Below are 25,193 nucleotides of genomic sequence, written 5' to 3'. Positions count from 1 at the left end.
ACCACAATAAACCTCAATCAAAATCAGCAGCAGCAGAAATACCTGCAGAGGGTAACGGCCGCGATCCAGGAGACCTCTGTGCGGAGGGGTAACTCGGCACCCTGATCCTGGGACCCTTTGAGACCACTGGATAGTAACAGGAACTAGAGGTCTGAGAATGCAAGGGACGATCTGGTGACGGTGGGTTTACAATTTCAGGTGTATTTCGGGTGTCTTTCGGTAGAATTTCTGTTGTTGTACAAAAGGGAAACAACAGTATAAGCCATCACTGAGCCCTAAAAACTACGATCTGATAAAGTATATATTACTATCACGTTCCACTTGGAGAATCAGGGTATTTGTTAAATAAACACAAAGTCAAAGATCTGACATCAGATAATGTCTGCTTTCTTCTTGTAAGAACACTTTCAAATATTTGTAGCAATTGCTCATCTTACACATGAAATTCCACTATATATTTATAGAGTTTAAGATTCTATGTTAACAATGACAACGACTAGAAACATTTTAAAAACCTTTCACAGCTTTACCCTGGATACAAGTAAGTAATTTGGAAACACAGAACCACAATATAACTCTTCAACATTGTATTGAAGAAACCCCATATCACAGACCAAACGCAGTCTGAAGTTTTAGATCAGTAGAAGATTCCCTGAGTTGTAGACTAGAATCCATCCCTGCAGCAGTGTTTGTTTGGCTCAAGTTTTCAAAGCAGTATATCCAGGAGCTTAAAGTCTTGAGATGCTGTAACATGGAAGCCTGAATTGGATTCTAGCCCAAATTTAAGAGATTTGGTTTAAGAGATGCACTATGGCAAAACCATACAGAGAATATACTTCTATGAAGTCCTTAAAAGATTACCTGTAAGGGGAACTGGGCTATGGGCAATTGTTCTATTATCATCATGCTCTACAGTGCTGTTGATGTCAGGTTCCACGACTGGAGGTCGGCACTCCATGATCTTGCAGGTATACACACAGCGCTTCCTGGCATCTGTTGTGCTCCAGTACACCCTGGAGCACCTGGAAGATAATTCAAACAAATCAATTTACTCAACAGCTCAGTAAATCTTATTTCTGCTTTAAATTCTCCATTTCTCGAAACTACATTGGCCAAAGCCCTCCTGGCAGAACACATTGCACACCCTTAATCAGAGATTCCTCAACAGTGTAGGAAAAACTACAGACAATTTTCCCATATGTTACCTCAGTGCTTGCTTGACATGAAATATACTGGAAGACACTGAGTCTTGAAACAGCTTATACTCACTGATAGCCGATGGGAAACAACTTATCTTCACAGTCTGAGAGGTCATTCAGAATTCCTAAGCAGTCTATTGTCATTGAACCTGAGCAGAGAGAGGAACATATCTGTGAACCTGATTCCAGCACCAAAGGTGGATCAAGCATCCAAAGACTAGATCATACCAATCATCATGTGGATGTTCTCTGGTTCCAAGCCACTAAGAAATTTTCTTCTCAAACTGATCCCTTCAAAGTCCACAAAAACTCTCCTAAGAACTTCAAACCCATTCTCAGGAACCACCTGGAACAAGAACCAACAAAACTACTTGTTAATTAAAGGAACCACCACACGCATGCTATATAGTTTGTCCTACTTGAACCTTATTTTGGTCTTTTGGTTTTTGAACTACCACACAGCACCAAACTTGCCAAACTTCCCCAGGCCACTTGTATTACTGGCTTCTTTTTAAGAGCAATGCGGTCCAGTCCTTGTTAGCAAGAAACACATTCAACATAAACTTCTAAAAAGTGCTCATAGTTACAGGCTAACCCCACCTTCAGAGAGCGAGGCAGAGTGAAAGAAGAATCTTACCTCTCCTTTGATCAAGTCGCGATGCCTCTGGCAATAAACTTTCTTATCATCCAGAAAGACACAGTTCTTGACTCGTGAGCACATGAAATGATAGTTACTGGTGCAGGAAGTGAGGCAGCAGCCTACCGTGGCGCCTGACTTCTGGCAGAACTCACACCTCTGCAGAAGCAAAAAAGAAAGAAAACAAAAAATTAATCTCTTCTAAAATCAGACCACCATTGCTGTTGTCAGTTGGGGTTTTTTGGCACAGACAGAAGTTTAGAGTAATGCTTGATCTCCCGCTTCATTGCTGCTCCATTTCACTACAGTGACTCACACAGACAAGCGAGAGACATGGAGGAGGAGATGAGAGGAAGAATTATTCCTCACATGGAACAACTTTTTCATTTGTGGACTAGTTCTTCCAGGCCTTTCCCAGACCTTCCTGCTTGTGCTTCATATCGAGTCCTCACATTTGTAAGCTTCACTTGGTCTCCATAATATTTCTGAACTGAGCAAGGATAAATAACTTTCCAAATATCTTCAGTCAGTTCTACTCCATATAGTGTTAAAAAATATTGCAAGGAAAGGACAGAGAAGAACAAATGCACACAAGCCATCTTTTAGCTGCACTCCCATCCTGGATTCCAAATCAGCATGAAGTTTAATAAAGTGTTCTTTGCTTGTACCCACCAGCTGCTTTCCCCGGATAACAGCCATGTGCACATTTTTCAGAGAACCATCATCATCTTCAAACACTTCTGCTGACCACAAAGCACAGTTCACATGTGTCCATTCATTTTGGCCAATATAGAGAAGACGTCCAGCATCCTAAAGAACAGAAGGAAATGCTCTCTTCAGATGTTCCTGGGGACACAACATCGCACAAAACCCATCCAGAACTCCTCCAGAAAGGGGAATGGGGCAGATACTCACGTTAGCACTATCATCACCGTATTTCAGGCACAATGCACACTGCCTGTTGTCTTCCACATCTGGAGGTGGGTTCAGTTCAGGACTATCCTCTCTGCTTCTGTCAGAGCCTTAAGAGTTAAAAGAGAGAACAATATTGAAATTCAGAGCAGCAAAAATTCATCTGGACAGATTGTCAGTATGTGAACACAGTAGAAGAGTTTCCAATAGCAGCCTGGAAACCAAAGGACATGTCAGCCTCTGCACAACCTTCATTCTCGGGGGAAAAGAGGTGGGTACAAAAGCATTCTTGGGTCCAAGCTCGGCTCAGAAACATCTCATATGTTACTGCCTCTGAATGATTTCAGGTCACAGAGGTCTCCAAGACAGCTGCATTTCTGGGTTCGAGATTGACAGTCCTGACATCAGTTCTCTTACCAGAGATGGGGGGTGTAGGAGGATGTAGAGGAGTTGGTGAATCTGGCTCTCCAGGCCCTCTGAGTTTTGGAGCTGGAATGATTTTCTTCATCAGAGGGGGCTGTTCAGTGCGGTTGTTCTCTTCACGCTCCTGCCACTGAGCATAATTATGGTCGAGCGACGGGGGCAGCACTGCATTCGGCAACATACCACTGCTGAGATGAGCAAGGGGTCAGTGTCACACCTGGCTACGCCCTGCCCAGCTGACATCCACCCCCCAGCAACAGCTCCGTTAATCACCTACAACCCACGTATGTCCCCCACCAGTCACATTTTAAGGTATGTGATGTGGCTGTCTGCTTCTTTTGTAACAGATGCAGGAGGGCTACCCCAAATGGGGCTGTGAGCAGGAGAGGGAAGGAAGGTCAGGACTGACAAGCCAACACACAGTACACCTAGTTCTAATTAAGAATTTTGGTTACTCTGCTTAAATTAAAGAAGTGTGTACAAAACATGGGAATGGGATTACTGCGTAACTTCTTAGGAAAAAAAAAAAGGAAAAGAAAGGAAAACCAGAAATTCCAACCCTGCAAACAGGCTCTTTCAATACGTTTTGCTTGGCCAGCTGGCAAACGGCAGGGCGCCGCAGTTGGATACAGAACAATTACTTACTTGCTTGTTACTTTATTTGGCTCCCAAAATCTGGACTTTTTTACACTGAACCATGGAAAAACACGCTCCATTTGCTAAAGGAAAAAACATCCCATTAGAAAAGTTAGACAACATACCAAAAACTTCAAAGATGTTCAGCCAAGATGTACTGTAAATGCACAACTAGTAACATTTCATTAACATTAACAACTCTGACAATGTATTATTTTATTCCTGGAAACACCCAAGCAAGGCTAAATGTGGTGGCCCTTTAGACTCCAACATCAACAAGCAGGGGTAGGATACCAAGCAGATTTTTTCACAGTAACTGCAGGCCAGCTCACCCGAATAAAGAAGGACTTGACCATGCTGTTGGCTTTCTTAATCTCTGGCTGACCGCCATCGGCATTAATGGCTGCTTGAATGATCTTCACGATGTCATCACTAAAATCCAACTGTAAGAAATCCACAAAACTTCACATTAACAGGATTGTCTTTTGCACAGCTATACCACCCACTAATTTTTTAAAACAATGTTCAAGTGAACATTCAGATGACTGTAAGATTGAACCAGAGCATCAACTCAAAAGCAGAAAGGGAATTTGGCTGTGAAAAAGCAAGAAGATCTCTAAATTTGTAAACTGGCTGGCACAGCTGCTACACCTACAGCCGTTCACTTCAGCTGACTGGTTTTAAATCCGCTAAACTAGCTGTCTCACGAGGATTTGGTCAAAATCTGGCACCACAAGATTCGCCAAGCACTTTGCAATATACAGTGCTCCTCAAGATTACAAATTCTCTAGGGAAAAAAAAGGAAAAGGCTGGTCTGTGCAAAGAGAATTTATTTGGTCAAGACTAGCATTTTTTGTAAATGACTCTGGAAGAGATCACTCCTCCGCCCATGAATCCTTAGCTTCCAGCTAACCAACTGCATCAGGGCAATTTGGCAAGACCTTCAGTCAGAATTTTCATGTTCAGGATGACCTGAACACTTATCTACATAAATGTCTGACTAACAGCAAACTGGGATCTGACCAAGTACCACTGCTGGCTACAGAGAGCCCCACAAAAGCGTCAATTACTTTACATTACCAATATAAACTGGTGCCAGCCAGAACTATTTTTAGCAGCACAATAACCTGCTTCCTTGTTCCTAAAGTAAAGGCTTAAGGTGCTCAGTTATGAACACCATATGTGATAAAGCAATTCAGAGTGTCTAGTAATAGAGCGGAACATGACAACTTTGACATACCACAGAAATGTAACTTCCTTGATCCATTTTTCTTTTCACTCCTTCCAGATCCAGAGGTTGCTGCTCCTCCTGTTTACTGACTTCTGTTAGGACAGGAGGATCGGGACCCTCAGGAGAGCTTCTGGATGGGATACTCTCCTCTGTCTCAGGATTTAAATCAGGTGGTTTTGCTGCCTATGAACACCAGCAAGGAGACAGAGGGATGTTAACTATCGAATTGTAGCTGCTCCTGATTATACCCTCCCAAGCCCATTTATTGATCCAAAGACTCTTGCTAATGTGAAAGAAAGGAGGCCTGAGTTCTGAATTTCTGTCCAAAATGTAGGGGCAACAAAGAAAAGCTCTTAACCAGCTTTCTGCTGAGACCTGTAAGGTGCATAGCAGGACAGAACCATCAACCAAAAGGATCAAACTCATTGCTCAGAAATCTTATTTCTGAGTGCATATTTCAAGACAAAGATCCTGTTCTTTTGTCCAAAAAGCACCTTCATCATCACAGAGCTAAATCCTCCTATTCCTTGAAGAACTTCACCCTATTTTTCTTTCAGCTTCAAAGTCGTATCACAGATACCCACTTCTCTGCTTCCAAAGGAATCAACAAAAGAAAGAAAAAATATAACTAAATCACAGCACATACTGTTCCAAGTATGATGCAGACAATTCTGCAGTATGAAGCACAGCAACACCTCAACAACTCAGCTGAATACCAGAGTAACAGGGCAGAGGCTCCAGCTTACCTGTCGATACCGCAGTAAGTGGCTGGTGGTTCTGGAATTCAACAGGGCTGTTAAAACCTGCTTCAAGGAAATCTGCAGCTCCTTTTCCAGTGCCAGACGCCACTCTGCAGGATGCTGCTCTGTACAGTTAATGCAGGTGTATGCCACGCTCTCGGGCAAGTTGGAGAGTATCTCATACATTTCATCTGGAGACAAAAGAAGACAGGATAACCACCTGAATTGCTTTATTGAAAGATACAGGAAAAAATCCCTGCCCTGCACCTACTGCCTGAGACTTTTCATGTAACAAAAGTCCCTTGTACAGCTAATTGAGGGACACTGCCTTTGAGGATCCTGTGCTTTCAGGATGTCATTAGTATTAGCACTGGTTCATCTGTTGTTACTCCACAGGCATTTTTCATGTAGGTCACAAGAGGCGAGTGTATTAAAGTAACCCTCTAATAGAAAGGTCCAAGACTTGATTGCTTTGGTCTAATCACTGCCTCATGTTCTTCAGTACTGAGGGGACAAGCATTTCCTTACCAGTAAGGTTTTCACATTTGGAGTGGACCCAGCGGTCACATTTCCCACACTGCATCATCTTGCTCTCGTAGTCATCATCATCGTAGCATTTGTCACAGAGAGGACAAAAGTTTCCTGCAAACAAAATGGGATCTTATGGAAGTCTGAACTGTTACGTGCACTTTCAGGCTCAACCACGACCAGCCTGCATTGCTGCCTGGACCATGCCAAGCTCAGGTGCCTAGCCAGCCCCCTGCCCACTCACAGTGGCTGATTCAAACCCAAGCAGCTGAGGAAGCTCCTGCTGTAAAAAATCACACTATATGTACCTTTAGCAAAGAGTTTGGCACAATCATGACACAGGGAGAAGTCATGAGACCACTGTGCATCCCATCCTTTGCCCGGTGTTGTTGATCCACAGCTCTTGCAGCGAACACATTTGGTACATATCTGGAAAAAGAATTAATTTGGCAAGAATTACTTGCTTTTATCCAGCAGTTTCTGTGCTTTCCACACATTTCATAATTTTTATTATTTCATGAGTGCAGAGATGTTACCCAACAGGACAAGGAATTTTAAATGCTGAAACTTTCACTGAAGAGAACTGAGCTCATTTCCTCTGTGGTAAGATGGTGATAATACAACAAGAAAAAACACTAAACTAAATCACAATATAGTTTTTTTGTCCTCCATATTTGCACTAAAGAAAATATCAACTTTCCCTTCCCTAAAAGAAGACGTAGTTGTGGCATTTCTTCTGATCTAAAATATACAGTCCTATTTTAACACTTTTTAAACTCTGTACATTGCAGAAGGAAACACGTACCCAAAGTCTTAGCAAATACACTACAGGCAACTACAGGCACTTAGAACAAAAGCTTGAAAGACACAAATTAGCAAATTAATCCAAATTGTCTCTCAATAGTGGTATCAACAGATTTGTTAACCAACACTTCCATTTAAAAGACCTTCTTCCATGTTATGGGTCTATGACCAAAAAACTTACTGTGATCTTACGACTTACTACAACTGAAAAAAGGGGTAATCTCTCTAACAATTCTGCTTTCTCAGAACATCTTATCAACCAGCCGCCTCAGTATTTCCAAATGTACCTTCTGAGGCAATAGGCACCTTGCCTTGAAGAGATGAGGAACTGCATCAGAGCAAATCACCTGCAGAGCTCTGCTCCATGGCACTACTATCAGTCAACAAATGAATTATCCAAAAAATAAATCAAAATCCCTCACCCAAACTTTCTTTTTCTTGGTGGGTTTTGTTGGGTAGTTTGGGCCCAGGCACTCAGGGTGATAGCTGTTTCGGCACTTGTTACACTCCAGCAACTGCTACAGGAATAAGGGAGAAAAGCATTGGTACAGACACCCTGCAAAGGGATGCAAAATTCTGGACTTTTTCATTTTTTACTAGATCCCCCATTCAGGTCATGAGAAGGAAGCTGCAATGGAGCAACTCAAGAGGCCTCCTCCCCAGCGCACAAAGACTCTGCTCCTGGCACATGCTTGCTGGCCAACCTCCGGATCCAGAGGAGCCCTGGGGGTGCTGCTAGGTCTCCCAGTGGTTTTGGGGTACCTTGGTGGCCTGGTGCTGTCTCCCACAGACGTGGCAGAACTTGCAGCGACGGCAGCACCAGTTCTCCAGCTGATCCTCCTGGGGCCGCTCGCTCTCCTCCAAGCAGAACTTGTGGAAGGGCTCACAGCAGACCTGGCAATATACAAACTGCAAGGGGGGAGAGGCAGGTTTTAGCAAAGCAGAAACTGCTCCAAGTTCCCAAACCAGCCCGCTTGTGCTCTGAACTATTTTGAATTCTGCTTTACAACTGACAGAACAAGATTTTAGGAGGGAAACTCTGTATTTCAGGTAACCTAAATAGCAACTGGACACCTCACAGCCACCACGAGTCTGGTACCTGTTAACTAAGTGCCTTGAGCATTGATAAAGGCTCTTCAGGATCTCCTTCCCTCACTTCCTCCCTGTACTACAAGCCAGATACACCAGAAGACACACTTGGTGCATGAAGCAGGGACATGCAGAGCAAAGAGAGTCTCTCTCCCTCTGTTCAGCCTACTTCACCATTACAAAGCTCTTCTAGTTTCTCTGTATCCTGTACAAGAGTGGTCATATCAGAAAAACAACCATCCTCAGAGCACAGACACTGCAGGCTCACAGGGGACATGGGAATTGTTTGTCCCCTGGGGACTCCTGACTAAGAAGGGGATGGCTCCATGGCCCACAGGGCCTTCGTGGACCTCAAGTGCACTGATGTCCACATCCAGAACTTAACCCGCTCTTCCCCTGCCCACTCATCAGAACCCAGGCTCTCCTAGAGCAATAGCACCCAGGTTAGCTGGTCTGAAGATGCCAAGAAGGCACCTAGCTAAACCTGGAAATGCATTTAACATATCTCAATCCAGCTCTTTAGGCAGCATCAGAACCTTTCCAGTTATGTTTCTGTAACAGCTTACACCTCTTGGCAGGTATGGACACACCTGGAAAAGTCAAGGCTGTCTAAAACCTGTCAGTACCATTGGGCAGTCTTTTTTATTTCAGGTTAAAAGAGACCAAAACTCTTGCTTTATATCAGATGTGAGTTCCCAAACTGATTTTAAATACCTTGCACTTTATTATCTTGGGACAAATTCTAGCAAAGACAGATTTACCGGTATTATTTTGAATTCTTCTGGGTTAAGGTCATTATAATTTTTATTTATTTATTTTTGTAACAATACAGTGCTGTAATTAAGTCATCAACAGCAGAACACAATGCTTTACCTCCACATGTCCACTGCTGGCACAGAGAAAACACACCACCCTGGGAGTAATAGGTACCGAGGTGACGATGCCTAACCCACCCATCTCCCAAACATTCTCCACTTCACAGTCCTCCTGAAAGTACAAAAGGACACATCACCATGCAGAACAAGGCAACACAACATCACTACAAAATGCTCCCGCCACTGTTCAGTTCAGGGCCTGTGATTAAGATGCCTCAAACTGGAATAGTTTCAATGTCTACCTCAGTCTACTTTACAGTGTATTCTGGAGAGTCACACCTCGGCGCTGTTCATGCCGAGAGCACTCAGTGGCATGCTAGAGCCTTCCTTCTAGGGAAAGCAAACCTAAGGAACAGGACGAGGCTTTTCACAATTGCACAAGTATTACTAGAAGTGAAATTTCAGAAGAATTATACTTTATTAAAGCTCCATATTTGTATAAAACACTTATGAGATCCCACTATGATCTCCAGTATCAACACTTAGAGATGAACTGAAAAATTATTAGGAAAATATTTTATTATTATTTCAACACTGTTCAAAAATGTACATGAATTATCATTTTAAAACCCCAGATATACCCCAAACGTTGTGAATTACAAGTTACTAACATTTTCCCCAAATCTTGTTGGCTCAAGTTGTGGTAAGGTTTTAAAGTTCCATCTTAATGGAATCATTCTTCATAAACCTCAAATTCTTGCTCATCCTCACACATAGACAGTTAAGGTTTTAAAGCTTTAAGTGTCTCTTCATCCAGTACTCTAATTATAAGAAAAAAAAGGCATAACAAGCTTTTAAAGATCAACCAAGTGACTTATCATGAGGCTCCTATTTTGGCGGTTCCCTTCGAAAGGTACCAGACACACAAACTCAGCAGTTATTGCCAGCACTTTCAGGGGACTCTAGTTCCAGTGTCTGAAAGCCAGCGGACATTCAAATACTTAAAACATTTTGTCCTCTACCTTGAAATCCACTCGGATTCTGTGGACTCCATCTGTAGGTGGCTTTTGCTTGGAACTGCTGCCGTTAGTCAGAGTGCTGAGCAAGTTCAGTGTGCTGCTCTCTGGCTTGCTTAGAGGAGGGGGCTTTTCCTGGTCAAGCAAAGGAGCCTGCATTAATCCCAACTCTGGATGTTAGAACTTAATCAGCAGTTACATCCAATACCATAAATAATTTACAGACAAACCCCCAAACCAGCACAAAATTAGCAAGTATTACAAAGCTGCAGGGAAGTGACCATTCTACAAACGATTCCCTAAGAGCATTCCATACGCAAGTACACTCCTAATTCCATGTGCTTTACCATCACATTGTTCTTTCACCAAAGCATGGGTTGGTGTTTGGATGCAGTGGGACAAGTCTGGGTATAAACAGGCTCTACTCACTTCTCCCTCAGGTTTACTTAGGACAATTCTTTTTTTTTCCATGATTGAGCTATTTCTGAGACTAAAGTAGTTGCATTTTTTAGGGAAAAGCTAGCCTCCACCCTCCAACACACAAATCTTAGATACCAAAGTAACATCTAAACTGAATCTTAGGCATAGGCCATGGTTTTTGCTATCCACATACTGCCACAAGGGAAAGCCTAACATGTTTAAGAACCAAATAAAAAATCTGCAAAGGCTTAAGCAATATGGTTCTACTTTCCAGACAGAAGTTCCATGTGCTTGAGATTTTACTGACTGTACAAAAAACAGTATTCACCTTTTCTTTTGGTTTCTGTTTCACAGGGAAAGTTGGACGGGGAGCAATTTTTTTCTGTTTGCTTTGTTCTGTGCCTAGGAAGGGGGGGAAAAATTATGAGTATTTCAAGTAACTAACAGCCACCTGTAGAGAAGAAAAGGGAAAAAAATCAGCTGGGTAATGTGTGATGAGTTTTAGACTAGAACTTTTCCACCCTCTTCTGTGGCTGCACCTCCCCAGCTATGAGCAGTTTCTTTGAGGCAAGACTAGAAGAAGAGTTTGCTTTGCACACAGTCTGGAGCATTGTGAGTGCAAAGCCACAGAAATCCCAGAGCTGCCTGGCTGCTGACTGCTCACACTGCTCTGCACTACATACAATAGCATACTATACTTTTGTATAAAAGATTACATCCTCCTGGTTTCACATTCAGAATGGGAAGTTGACAGACTTAACAATTCTGAAAATACACCTCAAGACTGCCATGACTATACAACTCAAGAGTCCCAACCAGGATAGCCATCTTTCTCCCTGCCCTAACATACACTGTGACTCAAGAAAAAGGAAGCCAGTTCTAAGCAAAATTTCCAAAATAATCTGCTGAGATTTCAACACACCATAAAGCATTCATTGGGTTTAAAATGCACCAGCTTTTAGCAGTATTGTTACTTAACATGACTCAAACGTATTGAGGATAAATAGTCCCATTTACCTATTTCTGGCTGGGGAGTCTGCTTTTTCTTGGGCTCAGAAGTGCTAGGTTTAGGTGCTTCTTTTTTCAAAGGTCCTGAGCTTGGTGGCTGAGGAGGAGGGAGCTGGACTGGCTGGGACATCTGCTTTCCAGTCTTTCTGGTACCAGACACAGGGACCTGTTTGGGCTCTGACACAGGAACGGAGGAATTCCCATCCTCATGCTTTTCCTCAACAGGCTTACGGGCAGGCTCACTGCTCTTCTTCCCAGAATTGTCTTCTCTTGGTACAACAGCCTGAGGAGTTTGTTTCTGTCCAGAGTCCAACTGGTTTTTTCCAGAATGGCTTTCTTTCTTCTCATTTGTCTTGGATTTCTTCTCTTTCTTTTTTGCAGCTAAGAAAAAGAAGCACAGATAAAGCAACACAAACAAAATAGTGTGACTTCAAATGATTTGCTGCTCTCTTGAAACAAGGATACAGACACTTTGATTCAGAACTTTGTCACTCTCTCATACCAAAGAAAAAACTGTACTCAAAAAATAAACTTGGTTTGTACTTCAGTCTATGTTCTCTCACACCTAGGGCCCCTATTTTGCAACAGCAATAAGCAACATCCTCCTGCAGTAATACAGATTCAGAGCTGAGAGCAGATTTTGTGAGGAAGGAAAAGGAAGCAAAAGGAAGGAAACAAACCAGTCCAGTCAGCACCCGGCCAGTCCACCCAGCACCCGGCTGAAAGACACAGGCATGTGCAATGTCTGTCAGTACTCACATCTCTCCTGCCCCATGCACTTGCCACCAACAGTGCAGGCAGGTTGGCCCCCAGCAGAATAACCTTTATAAACTCAGTGTAGCTAAAACAGCACAGAGAGCAAAACCTCTGAAAAGAAAAAATTTTGTCTTGTACTATACTCAAGGCAAGTCTTTTAGCCTACCTTTAGCTTGCTTCTGGAGATAAGCTTTTGAAGGCATCCACTGTAGATTCTGACATTTCCTCATTCTAAAAAGAAAGAACATGTCATGAAATCAGAACAAAGATGCAGACATCAAGAGGGCAGACATTTAGAGACATTAAGTCTGTAAACACTCAACATCAAAAACTGAAAAGAACATTATCAATACATACACTACTTTTGTTCAGACAAAACCAAGTACTCTTAGCATGGGACTGGATTAGAGGACCAAGATTTTTGCTAACTTTATTTAATTTTATTTCCTATTTGTCCTATTCTTGGCATAAAATGTCTTCTGTAGACTGGGCCAGGCTTTGTTTCTGCCTCCATTCCTATAGCAGGGCCCATGGCTCTGAAACCCAGCCCAAAGCCTGGGCAAAGCTGCTGAGAGCAAAATTCCTTCCAGTCTGCAGAGTGTTCTCACACAGCAATTCTCACAGCAAAGCTTATAAATAGCTCTTATACCACAACAATCTACTGGTGCCACTTTAGCAGCTGCCTTTTCAAACAGTTTATCTAGTCTGGTAAAATCAATTTAATACCGCAATTAAAAAAGAAAAAGGTTCAGTCTAAGTGATATGTATAAAAAATGACAGAAGAAATCATGGAGGAGTGGTATTTCTTAATAATATCCAGACACACCTGTGATCCATGGTTAGGATCCAGAGACCCTAACCCTAATCGTTTGATATACAAAGTGTACATAAGCTAAATAAACATCAGCTTGAAAACACAAGCTCTTCATGAATGCAGCCTAGGAGAATAAGAGATAAATATTTATGTGCATATTGCCTTCCTTGCAAAATCCTGTACTGCCTAACAAAACCCACAGATCTTACACCAAACAATCCCCAGTACTCTGCCACTCTCATCAAACTGAGCAGAATAAACTAGAAGTGAACTCCAGAGAAAGCTCATAACTACTGCACCTTGAATTGTGGTCTCGACTCTCAAACTGTTTACAGTCCCTTCCTTTGATCAAGCTTCAGACCAGGTCAAGCTCAGTCCAAGCCCATGACACAGTGCAAATCTGCGGTTCCTGGCCCAGATCGTGGGTACACTTATCCCACTCAGAGCAGGGATTAGCTCAACAGCTTCTCAGACACACTTACTTGCAGCACTGCTTCTTTATATTGCGCCCACCAAACTTGGGTTTGTCTAGACAGTTAGTGCAGACCCCACAGTCCTCTGGAACCTGGCAGCCTGAACACTGCCCGCAGCGCCTGGAGCGCCGGCCCTTCTTCACCGGAGGCTCTTGCTGGGCCTTGTTTCTGGTGACCGGCTTAATGGGCTTGATGGGTGGAGCAACAGGTTCAGCCTCTTCTGAGCCAGCTATCGATGACTTATCTACCAAAAGAACATTTCTAATGTGAATTTTCTGATGTCAAAGAATCATTCAGGAGTATCTAATTTAGCCCATGAAGCCTAAGTTCATCTGCAAAGCCACATGAGATTGTGCGCATACACATGTATATGCACACACGCCCCTTGGCAGAACACAGGTTTGGTGCAAAACACACATATTTAACACAATTCCCAACAGCTTAAAGGATTAACCCTGTTTGAGTGGCACTGTAATAGAGAGCCCAGAGCTCTTTAACATACTTTCCCTTGTTAATCACTTGAAGTCCTCATTTAAAGCAATCACCAGAAGCTGACTTTGTATGGGCCTGCAGATGAAAACCAGAAATCCTAACTCACCATCATTCCCCATGGAAGACAGTATCTTCTCCCGCTCTTCCCATGGTAAGGCACTCAGAGTGGGCATGTCATCAGGAAACACCGCGCGCTTGCGGCCCAGTGCGACAGCTGCTCTCCTGCAAACGTGTTTGATTCGTGGTCCTCGGACTGACGTTTCTGATGAATCACTCTCTTGCCCCTAGATTTCAGAACATGAGAGCAGACAGTATTCCTAAGAAAGTTACCAAAATGAGACTGAGAAACATGCACAGAGACTTCTAAGCAAATTATATCTTAGCTTGCAGATTGTAATAATCAGGACAAAAACAGACTTGGCCTTCTAAGCCTCAGTTATCCAAGAAAGAATAAATGCAAGAGAACAAGAGTTGTGACTCAACTGGAATTCCAAGGTAAGTCTCCATCCACTACTGGAAAGCCAACTTGCTCATGAAGCCACATTATCAAGGAACTGACATTAAAAAAATCAGAGTCCACTGGAATTGGAGCAGCATTTGGTGCTGATTGATCCAACAGAAGCAAATAGTAGATGAGGCTGCTTGAGAGCTTTGCAGCTGCTGATGTTTCAGGTAAGGGGTTTACTGAGATACTAAACAAATTGAGCATTTCAATTTTCCATGTTTTAGTAAGATTCTGGAATGTCTCCCACTGAAATAACAATCCCAAATAAGCAACTGTGAGAATCTGGGCTTCTGCTACACCAGGCCAGTCACACAGATGCATGGGCATCTTCATTTCAGAAATAAACAGCTGGAGGCTTCTCTACTTGAAATACGTACTAGCGATTTTCAACACTAGTGCTGTTACAAAAAGTAAAAGTTTAAATAAAAAGTATTTCCTGAAAACATATCTCATCTCCCTTTCTGGCAGGTAAAGAGGGCTGCAGAAAAGGGTGGTTTTGGGGTGGGGAAGAGGGAAAAGAGCAAAGTGGTAGGAAGCAGTTCCCCAAATCGGATGAAAAATTCCAATGGATCTTCCTCCCTCCTACAAGTGAGAGATCACTGTATAAAGTTAAAAACCAGAAAGATCAAGAAATAACTTTCCTTCAGAAGCCAACTTTATACTTGAGAAGGGCCCCCAAGTAACCTCAAGGCAAAGACAGACACTGCATTTTGCTGGAACTGCACTTTTCAGAGTGAGTACTACTCTAGATGATGGCTTTACTTATAGTTGTTCAGAGAAACCCAGTAAGCAGTTATGCTGTACTGGTCTCCAAAATGCATGCAGCTCCCCTCTGAGCTGACTATGCAGCAGATCCCTCTTCCCCTCAGCTTCTGCCCAGGGCTTCTTGGTTTTGGGTCGTTTGCCATCTGTTGCACTAACAGCTGCTTAGCTTGGCACATTAATTCTTCACGCTCAGTATACAAAAGCTATTTGTGACTTTCAGGACAAGTTCAAAGTAAGATGCACTCTAGCAAAAAACTCAACTTGGAAAAAGGAGTACCTGTGCTTTTGGCTGATCTGCTTGTTTGAGGGACTTGCTCTTCTCAATCTTGTACAGCTGGGCTTTTGCCTTTTTCAGAAGACTAGCTACCCTCTTGTCAGTCATTGGCAGTTTGTCTGCTTGAGCCAACATAGAACTGATGGAGGAAGCAGAATGTTTAACAGCGCTTGATGAAGGAGCAGAAAGACGGAGAGCTTTTTCCTTCTCCAAAGATGGCACAGTGGGGCTGAGATCCAGGTCTGATTTGTCCAGCCCCCCTCTACCTTTCTTGGATGTTTTGGTTTTGACAGCTGTTGTATCTACCAGAGCAGCAGTGGAAACCTCTGCCGTGGGATCTGCTGCTGTAGACTTCTTCCGCCCGGCAGTTTTTTTGGCAGATGATGATGCTGCAGCGTCTTCGCTGACTTTTTCTTTGGGCATTTTACCTACAGGAAACAAAGCAGTGCTATTCTGTACTTCTGACCCTTTTCTCCTTTTCTCTTTCTTTGACTCCCGTTTGTTCTCCTTTTCTCTCTCTCTGTCTTTCTCTCTGCTCTTGTCCTTCTCCAGGGCTTTGTCAGCATCTTTATCTTTGGAGAGCTCTTCTGCTGCCCTGTCCTTGTTTTTACCTCTCTCTGTCTGGGGACTTGATGTGAACCAGGGGAAGAGAGGAGCAGGACTACCAGATGGGAAAGGCTCTGCTGGAGCATTCGTCTGCTTCCTTGGTCTCTGGCTTCTTTCTGCTGATTCCCCAGACTGTGATAAGGAATGGGAGGGAAAAGTAAAAGTTGAATTTAAGGCACTAGTGGCAAGAGAACTAACTGAAATACTAGTTAAAGAGGAAGAGACAGAAGACTGTGGAGTGAGAGTTGTCAGGTCAGAGGTACTAAGCCTTCCGCTCCTCGTCCTCATGGAGTGTGAAGGAGATCTGGGTTCTGATCGGATGGGGCTGAACGCTTTCCTCTTGCGCCGCCGAGAGGACGTGCCTGTGGCAGAGGTGCCTGTGGTGGCACGGCCGACTGACGAGGGCAAGGTCACAGACTCGAAGATGCGGGAGTGGGCCTCACTTGGTGTGAATCGTGGTGCTCGCAGCAGAGGACTTCTCTTGTGCATATCAAACCTGGCTCCAGAGTGAAGTGAAAAGAGACGCGTGGGAGCTGTCGCACCTGGCGTTGAGAAGCCAGATGCAAAGCCAACGTCCTCCGGTGTTAGCGGCGGGGGTCTGAAGTTATCAAATATCGGTTTGCGAATAAGACCCTCTTTGGCATATTTTGCTGATGAGAAGTACTGTGGCTCTGACCTGGAATGTTTCAGGGAGGTCCACCTAAATGTTGGCTCTCGCAGAATTGACTTTCGTTTCTCTTGCATCGGTGCAGCAGAAGCAGGAAGAAAGGGTGAGGCTAACGGTATGGTTGGAGGCATAAGCCAAGGGGTATGGTCTGAGATGCTTGAAGCAGGCTGCAGTGGTGGGGGGGGAGTGAGCAAAGGGGGAGGAGGAGAGGAGGAGGACTGCTGCTGTGGCATGCTTGGTAAGGCTGACAGCTTTTTTGCAGTCCTCTGGCCAAAACTTCTTTCTGTTATCGAAAACCTTCTATTTCTCCTATCACCATTATCATTTTCAGGGGACTGAGAAACAGGCAGGGGAGTGTGAACTTCTGGAGTATTGCTTCGCTCCTCAGAAAGCATCTGCATCTCCTCAGAAGCCTGGGAGTCTGTAGATGTATCCACGCTGGGGCTGCTGGACCGTGAGGAATCTGAAGACATCTGAGATGAATGTTGAGAAGCGGCACTGGACTTTTCACTGGAGCCACAAGATGTAGTGCTGAACCTGCTGTTTGGTGTGGATTCTAGTCTGGATATTTTAATAGGAGGATCGTAGTCTTCATCCTCAATAAACCGTTTGGGTGTTTTGATAATCCGTGATGAGATTGCACTCACAACTGGCATGATAAACTGTCGAATATTTTTGAGCTGTGTTCTCCCCATCCTGCCCTGCAATTTGGCTGCTTCTTTCTCAATCTTTTTTTGTGCTCCCTTTTTAGCCCTCTGCAAGAGTTGCTTAGCAATCGCAGCATCCGTCCTTTTGGTGGAAGGTATAATCCTGACAGGCTTAATCCTGCGTGGACTCTGTCTGACAGCAGCCTTCTCCTCCTTTGTGAGAGGCGGTGTGCCATCCTTTTCTTTGCGAATCCTCTGGGGCTTCTCCAGCTGTGAGTTCATGACCAAAGTTGAGGAAGTCTTTAAACGTTCAGAGGATGGTGGCCTGCCTCTCCTGCGCACGATCTGAACGCTCTTCCTCCCAATCTGAAGTTTTGCCCCAGGCTTAAATTTAGATTTCAGTGGGGAAAGCTTACTAGTTCTTAATTTCTTGATTTTAGTTGCTTGCTGAAATGTAGTGGATGGTGATCTTTTGATTTTTTTCAGACTCTCTTTTTCTTCTTTGCTGCCCTTCTGAATGTCCGATGTGTCCTTTTCCTGTGACAATTTGAACTTCACACTTGTAAGTGCTGGAGGTCTTCCTCGTCTTTTTTCCCCACTCTTCGACTCCTTCTTCTTTACTTTCTCCATGGATGTGGTTTCAGACTTGCTTGAAGGGGAACACACTGATGAAGAGTCTGACAGTACAGCTGAACTTCGGTCAGAACTGCTCCGGGGCCTCCCGCGAGGTTTCCGTGGACTAGATTTAACTGAGAGGGAAACAGAGAATGCAGGGAACATATTAAATTTCTCCAAGTGTGGGATGAGCATTACTCAGGTCAAACAAGTGTTTACTCATTATCATTCACGCTGCCCATACGTTGCCAAAACATTTAATAAAATCAACAAATAAAAATAGTTTTGGCACTACATGTAGAGAATACCTTCCCAACAAATGTCTTTTCCCACATAAAATACCATGCAGATAACTTGTTTAAAAATGCAAGCTAGCCTTTTCCCAACAATTATATATTGCACAAGTCCAGCACCAACTTCATGCTGGGAGGGAGCAGTAATTCTCAAGGGCACATGGTACCTTTTAAACACATGAATTTTTATACATTTTTTTAAAGCAGCTCACAGCCAGCTGAAAGACAAAAAAATCCTTCCTTTCAAGTGCCATCCATCTGCACTGCTAAGGGAGAGGTCAAGAGAGCAAGAACAACCTACACAAGGCTGATACAAGAAAATTTACTAAAAACTGGTTTTAGCTTTGAGACATAGTTAATACTCAGCACTGACTTGGAGCCATCAAGCACAAGACTTGATTACCCACCTTGACCAATGCATTTCACTGCACTCTCACCAAGTCCAGCTATTTCAGTTCTGGATCTTCCCTTGCACTAGCAAGGCGCTCCACCACAGTTTGCTGTTGAAGCCAAGCTGAGCAGATGATTATGGTGGAAGAGCAAAGCGCTCTGGTGAGAGCATTTATTGACAACACAGGCAGAAAGGAGTCTACTGAAGAATACTAAAATAGTCAAACCAGTTCAGACCCTTATTCTTTAAATAGCTGCCTCTCTAGAACACTGACTTGAGGTTTCAAGTACTGGTTTCATCAGTATAACTCCTTTACTCAAACTTTCCCTGCTCCTTTACAGATCGGACATAGAGAATCCAAACCTAACTGCATTGAATCTAAAGACTGGTGTGGCTTTTATGCTGGATGAGATTTGATGAACAAACAGGAGAGGCACAGCAAAATCATCACAAAAGAAAACAGAAAGTCAACACCCAATCCTGCAACTTGAACTTACCTGTGGGGGACCTTGTGGGACTTTGTACTTTGACTTCTTCATCTGAACCAAAACCTAAAAACTGTTCATCCTGCAATGAGAGAGCAGAAAGAAGTTTGAGGATATGGATATTAATGTTGAAATGAACTCCACTGTGAATGAAGCACAAAAGGATTCTAGAGGATTCTCCTTACCCAAAAAAGATACTGGCATTTGCTCCTTTAACAAAGAATTGCTAAAAAGGAAATACAACTTGCAGCAGAGATGACAAGAAATCCAGCAAAAGCAATGATAAAGTAGCATAAAATAAATTACATTATGCCGGAAGACACTGCTTCTGCCTGAGACACCTTGCATCACAGAGCACCCCTGAAGGCCATTCCCAGAAAGGGAGAAACTCAACTTCAGTCCCGCAGCACTGCCAGCAGAGCAGCGACAGGCCTGCCTCCGCTCCAGAGCACGTGGGCTACAGCAGCACGTAAACATCGCTGGGCGCTGCAGCCCTGCCCGCGTGAGCAGGGCAGGGAAGGGAAGGGGTCCCCAGCCCTGACAGAGGGAGAAGCTGCCAGCAGAGACACATGTGGCCTGAAACCCAGACAAGGCACTGAGAAATAACAAATACCTAAGAACAGTCAGGTTTAGAAACGTTGAGGGATCAGCTGCTCAACCTGTGCGATTTCCTGACTTGCACTGGCCTCCAAGTTCCTGTGGCTGCTACACATCTTCTCTTCATTTTGTTATTCTGAGTCCTAAAGTCATTATTATTTTATCTCTGGCTACTAAATCAGTATTTGCCATATATGTGACAATCACCTGTCAATCCATGATTACAACTTGCATTATTTTCAAACTGAGCTCTGTTATCTTGCTTTGCCAATGTAAGATAAAGTACTGTTTCCAACATTAATACTGGCTTTGGCCCAATAGCCTGGGAATGATAATTTTTTCCATTTCTTACCAACCAGTCACCAGAAGCATCTACAGCAAAACGGCTCCTTCCACAAAACAATCACTTCTGCTTCATTTACAACCACAAGTAGTATGATCAATATGTTACTTGTGCTTGTGTGTTCAGTGGCATTCCTGGGTGTATTGGTGACCTCAGAATGGTCACTATCACTAGCTGGGAAGGCAGCCCTGCGACCTGTCAGAGATGATGAAGAAAGCCACTAAGTATCACTCAGCACTTGCCAGGCTAAACGGTACAGCTGGCCATCACATGCCAAAATGCAGCTTTGAGGCAAACTAGGCAGAAACAGCCTCCCTTCGGTTTTTCAGAAATGTCATGACAGATGAGAGTGATTAAAAACCATGAAGATTTTGAACATGGCCTCATTTACCTGAAAGAGAATAATGCAATGCAAAAAAGGCCACTCAGGATTATAAATTAAAGGATGAGAGGGAAGGCTTGCCTCATGCCAGACATGAAGACTAACCAAGCACACACATGGTATGATCTCTCTGTGGGCAGCACATACATTTCCCATTCAAACATTGCACTATCCCAGCTGGGTTCAACTTCAGAGTTGTGCACAGATAAAGAATAGCTTTTCCTGAAGTAACCCAGCTACTAAAGAACAGAGAAGTTGCAAGCAAATGTCTGTCACAATGCTCTTGAGCAATATTACTTTTCAAAACATTTCCAGTTAAAGATCTCACAGGAAAATCCACCTTCAAAGGAGAAACTATCCTGCAGGCACTAACTGATGTTCTGATCTCTGTCTGAGGAATATCAGTGTAAACCATACCACTATGGGTCTGTGAAGTTGCAAGGGCCTGTAGACCAGCAATGCAGCCACTCCAACCATCATCTGAAAAAGTTTATTTTACAATAGAGTCACCTGACCAATGCTGTCCTTCCTATTCCCCACACTGGGTCTGGCCCAAGTTAGACAGCACCTCACTTTCTTGGAAAGGGATAAGCTATTTTTAGAAGCTCATTCAGATGCCTGCTTAGTGACTGCAGCACAACATCTACCAGACTCCCCTGCTTTCAGCAGAGTAAACACCCTTGGAGGTTGGCAGGTAGCAACCCTGAGACAAACACTGGGTGCTGGAGCAGAGCAGAGTCTGCTGGGAGTTCAGGGAGATGCTTCCCAAGCCACTACTTGTGATGCAACTCCAATAATAAACAGCTGAGCACTTGGAGTGATCCTTATGCACCAAGTCAGATGAGGGGACATTTGTCCTTCCACTGTTCCATTCAGCTAAAGCTTTGACCAGGAGTGATGCACAGACTTTGCTGGGGCTTCACCTGGGAGCAGCACTGACCTACAGGGAACGTCTTGAGATCCCACAGCAGCTCTTGGCCTGGTCACCTCCACGACAACCCCCAAACTACACTGCTGCAGGTATCACCCATGGCAACACAATGGTGATTAGGGCTGCAGCTTCCAGAGTCCAGGTTTTTCAGAATTAGAAAGAATATATTGCTCTTTATGGGGCTGAGGCTCAGGGTGGGTCTATCACAAACGTGTTACTGAGAATACAGATCTATTTTGCCAGTCCTGGTTCCAACCTGGATAAGAAATTCCGATTTATGCTTTCCAATCTGAATACAGAGGAATGCTTATTAGAACACCTGAAACACTCTCATTCTGGTCACAACAAGCTTTCAATAATACCACTTCCAAGGAAGAGAGCTAGTCAAAACACTACCTACAAAGATCAAGCTTTCAGATGGTGAGAGAAAAGCTCCACAATTGCTGTATGGATGCATTAAAAAAATCTTTTGTGGTGGTAAACTCATCTTTCGTTCCTAAACAGACATTCCTAAAGTCAAACTATGCTCAGTAGCTCAGCTTGGGGGAAACAGCTAACCCTGCTCTGGGAATTTTGTGGCATCCCTGAGAAGTGATGAACCACTAACTTGAGGAGTTACCTGCTTCCTGCAACATGGTGCTGTGAAACCTGCAGTTCAGCACTCGGGGGCCAATACAGAAGCACTGTTGCAGGTCTGTCCCACGAGCTTTCCAGCTGAAGGAAGCACAATGTCCAAAAGCCCCTGGAACAAACTCACCAGTGCACAGCTGCTGTTCTGAAATTGCCTTACCTGCCCACTGCTGGTGCCAGTGGGACGAGCCACATCACCTTTCATTTGAAAAGTTTCCCAAATTCCTAACAAACTTCCCAAAACTGCTCCTCTGAGGGTTTGGAGCACTGAACTTTTATGTCCCAAAGCTTCAATCCCCTTCACACATGGGCAGGAAGCTCTAAACTGACAGGCAGAGCAGATATTTAACAACTACTTTTATGCTTCTTTTATACCAAATATTGACATAATGAACAAAGAAAATGCAATCATCTTTTTCTTGCTCCTATAGTGCCACTCACACCAAGCTGAAAGGTTAGCACCCAGTACAAATGCTACTGTTCAACCAGTTACAGCTTCACTGCGCAAAAAGTCCCCCAGCAATTCTTCTGGTGTTAAAATGAAGTATCAGAATGTGGCTCCTTTAATGTGAGCTGGTTTCAAGATAACTCAGTGCAAGACTGAGCTGCAGCAGAAGACAAGGCTTTGTACAAAGTGACCTGAATCTGAGGAGAATGCCCTGACACCCCATAATTCAGGTACCTTTTAAATGAGAAACACAGTTTGCTACATACTACGAAACTGTCAAGGAGACAAGGGAAAGACTGAGTCGAATACTTGTTCTGGACAACATTACTCCTGCATCTAACTTGGTGGTAATACCCAATTTCAACAGGTATCTACACTAGTGCAGACAAGAATGAGGTAGAAAAAAATTAAGCATGCGGAGCAGAAGTTGTAAATAAAGAGGTAACACAACTTCTTCCTCTGATTGCCACTGGCTCCTCAAAACAAGTGCTCAGAGTTTCCTCCTGATGAGGAATAATGGCCACTCAGTTGAATACTGTACCTGGCTTGGCTCAGGAAGGACCCTCAACCTCGTGGAAAAGAACAGTAAGAGCCCCAAGCAGTGACTGAGGCCATGGTGAGCCCTAATATGAGGGGGTCTTCTGCAAGCCCCCTTCCAGAAGAGCACCTCCCGCAGAGCAGCTGCCCCACAGTTCCCAGAAACTGCACACAGCTGCCCTCTGCTCCGCAGAGGCCACAGGCAGCCCCCATGTGCCAGAGCCCTCTTCACAGCCTCACCCCTCCCCAGAGAATCTGTACTGCAGGACAGAAAAAAGCAGCCTCCGGGGACTGTAATCTTCACTAGGACTAAGACAAGTGCACAACTCACCAGCCAGGAGAACTGTGTCCTTTGAGGCAAAAATGTTGTGTTTCTTGAGCATCACCAAAGGAAAGGAACCAAGTGGGTGAGTTAACCCAACCTGAACGTTTGTGAGGATCTCCTCTAAGTATGCCCAAGAGTACCAGCATGCTGTAAATCCAGAGAGAGTGGAAACACCTGGGGTCTGCCCCTGCCTGGCTCATGAGGGACAGACTAAACTGAGCCTACAAACACCAAGCCACAAATCAATGTTTATCATTACTTTCTACTGTATGCAATGCTATTAGAGAAAAGCTATTAGCAGCTAAGTAGAAAAGTGATGTAATAGGTAGAATTCTTAAAATCCAGGAGACCCCGTATTAATCAGCTGCCACACCTACAATGCATTCAAGCTATTTTACTTTAAAGCAAAAATACCCTAAAGGCTAAACTCAAAAAGATGTCTCAAAGATGTTTTAGGGCTTTTTTGAGATGCAAAAATATACTTGAATACAACTGGAATTAAACAAACCACAGCCCAATGTCATCTTAGAAAAAAAAAAAAATAAAGAAAAGGAAAAGAAACAAAGCAACTTGCCTCCCCCCACATGAAAAACCTCCTGGATTATTAACTCTGTGGTCAGGTTGGTTAGCCAGATCTCAAGTCATTTCTCTCCCTGAACTAGCACTGGTGAGATATTAACTGCTTCCCAGGGCACGCCAGGAATTCCATCAAGCCATGTCTACTGCAAACAACAAAAAAGAGAAGTATCCCAAAGTGCAGCCCCTGAGATGATGGTGTTAATGAGAGCAGTGTGACTCACACCCCAAAGTCTGCACAGGTGAGAGCAGGAGTGTCCCCACGCTCAGCTCTGCTCCTGCAAACACAGCCCAGCTCCTCCAGCACTGCAGCCCGTGGGAACTGCCACTCTACAGGCAAGGAACTCCTCCAGCTCAGCCACGAGCCAAGAGCTCCACTTCATGGCACCCAACAGAAAATGCCAAAACCAGGCCAGAAAGACACAAGAAAACTGTATTTTCATGTATGTTTTAATGACCTCTGCTACGGCCAGTCATGGGAAAGGAAACCAACTGGTCTTTATACAGACAAAATGCAAAGATACATTCACCTACCCTACAGCTGGCAACCTGCCTGGAGAAGAGGAGACGAAGCTGGCCTTTCAAAAATCTATAAGAAATCCCTCCTGGTACAAAAGACCTGGGGAATTCTCTTGCCGGCGCAAGGATGCCGCTAAGGAGCGATGCAAAACAACTGGGGGAAAGCAACGCTGCAGCTCGTAGTAACACACCCCCATCATGTCTTCCCTGTTCTGTCAATAGGTGGGTTGTTGTCGCACGCCCACTCCGGCTGCCTTAGAAAGGCTTAAAAAAAAATGAAGGGAGGAAGAACAGCAACTCAAAAAAAAAAGAAAAAAAAAGAAGAAAAGAAGGAGCACCAGCTCTCCTAGTACCGGGGAACGGCCTCTCGCAACGGGCCCGCCGCCCCAAGCTCCGCCTGGGGCATCCCCAACGGCGAGAGTGAGAAAGAGGAGGAAGACGAGGAGGAGAAGGGGGAGGGCCGGTGCGCGACACCCACCGCCGGGCCCGCAGGAGGGGCCGGCAGCCCAGCCCCCTGGAGCCCCCCGGAGCCCCCGCGCCCGGGGAAGGACGCGTCACCCCGCCGAGCATCCTCGGCGCCGGGCGCACCGGGCGGCCCCGGCCCATCCATCCTACCTCGCTGCCGGCAGCGGGCTGTGCGCACCGCATCCCGCCCCGCCGCGGG

The 25,193-nt window shown here is 44.4% G+C and overlaps 1 protein-coding gene across 2 annotated transcripts in view; it reads right to left on the bottom strand.

Annotated features, from left to right (window-relative positions):
* KMT2A (lysine methyltransferase 2A) overlaps positions 1-25,193 on the bottom strand; it is a 39,143-nt gene that overhangs the window by 13,269 nt on the left and 681 nt on the right. Inside the window, exons 2-26 of one of the 2 annotated variants that reach the window (XM_058041416.1) lie at positions 19,254-19,323; positions 15,541-18,206; positions 14,100-14,277; positions 13,511-13,745; positions 12,381-12,445; positions 11,468-11,839; positions 10,779-10,852; positions 10,037-10,165; positions 9,073-9,186; positions 7,873-8,019; positions 7,533-7,628; positions 6,615-6,735; positions 6,307-6,420; positions 5,785-5,969; positions 5,048-5,221; positions 4,140-4,250; positions 3,817-3,890; positions 3,166-3,359; positions 2,752-2,858; positions 2,509-2,646; positions 1,837-1,995; positions 1,428-1,545; positions 1,270-1,348; positions 862-1,022; positions 43-228 (exon numbers count right to left, since the gene is read on the bottom strand). In XM_058041416.1, the coding sequence (XP_057897399.1) occupies positions 43-228; positions 862-1,022; positions 1,270-1,348; positions 1,428-1,545; positions 1,837-1,995; positions 2,509-2,646; positions 2,752-2,858; positions 3,166-3,359; positions 3,817-3,890; positions 4,140-4,250; positions 5,048-5,221; positions 5,785-5,969; positions 6,307-6,420; positions 6,615-6,735; positions 7,533-7,628; positions 7,873-8,019; positions 9,073-9,186; positions 10,037-10,165; positions 10,779-10,852; positions 11,468-11,839; positions 12,381-12,445; positions 13,511-13,745; positions 14,100-14,277; positions 15,541-18,206; positions 19,254-19,323 (6,067 nt within the window). The remainder of the gene's footprint in view (positions 1-42; positions 229-861; positions 1,023-1,269; positions 1,349-1,427; positions 1,546-1,836; positions 1,996-2,508; positions 2,647-2,751; positions 2,859-3,165; positions 3,360-3,816; positions 3,891-4,139; positions 4,251-5,047; positions 5,222-5,784; positions 5,970-6,306; positions 6,421-6,614; positions 6,736-7,532; positions 7,629-7,872; positions 8,020-9,072; positions 9,187-10,036; positions 10,166-10,778; positions 10,853-11,467; positions 11,840-12,380; positions 12,446-13,510; positions 13,746-14,099; positions 14,278-15,540; positions 18,207-19,253; positions 19,324-25,193) is intronic. The other variant, XM_058041417.1, reaches the window with a different exon arrangement.

Source organism: Melospiza georgiana, chromosome 27, assembly GCF_028018845.1.
Source record: "Melospiza georgiana isolate bMelGeo1 chromosome 27, bMelGeo1.pri, whole genome shotgun sequence".
Taxonomy (NCBI): domain Eukaryota; kingdom Metazoa; phylum Chordata; class Aves; order Passeriformes; family Passerellidae; genus Melospiza; species Melospiza georgiana.
The sequence above is the reverse complement of the archived record's forward strand: the minus strand, read 5'-3'. Positions and strand labels throughout refer to the sequence as shown.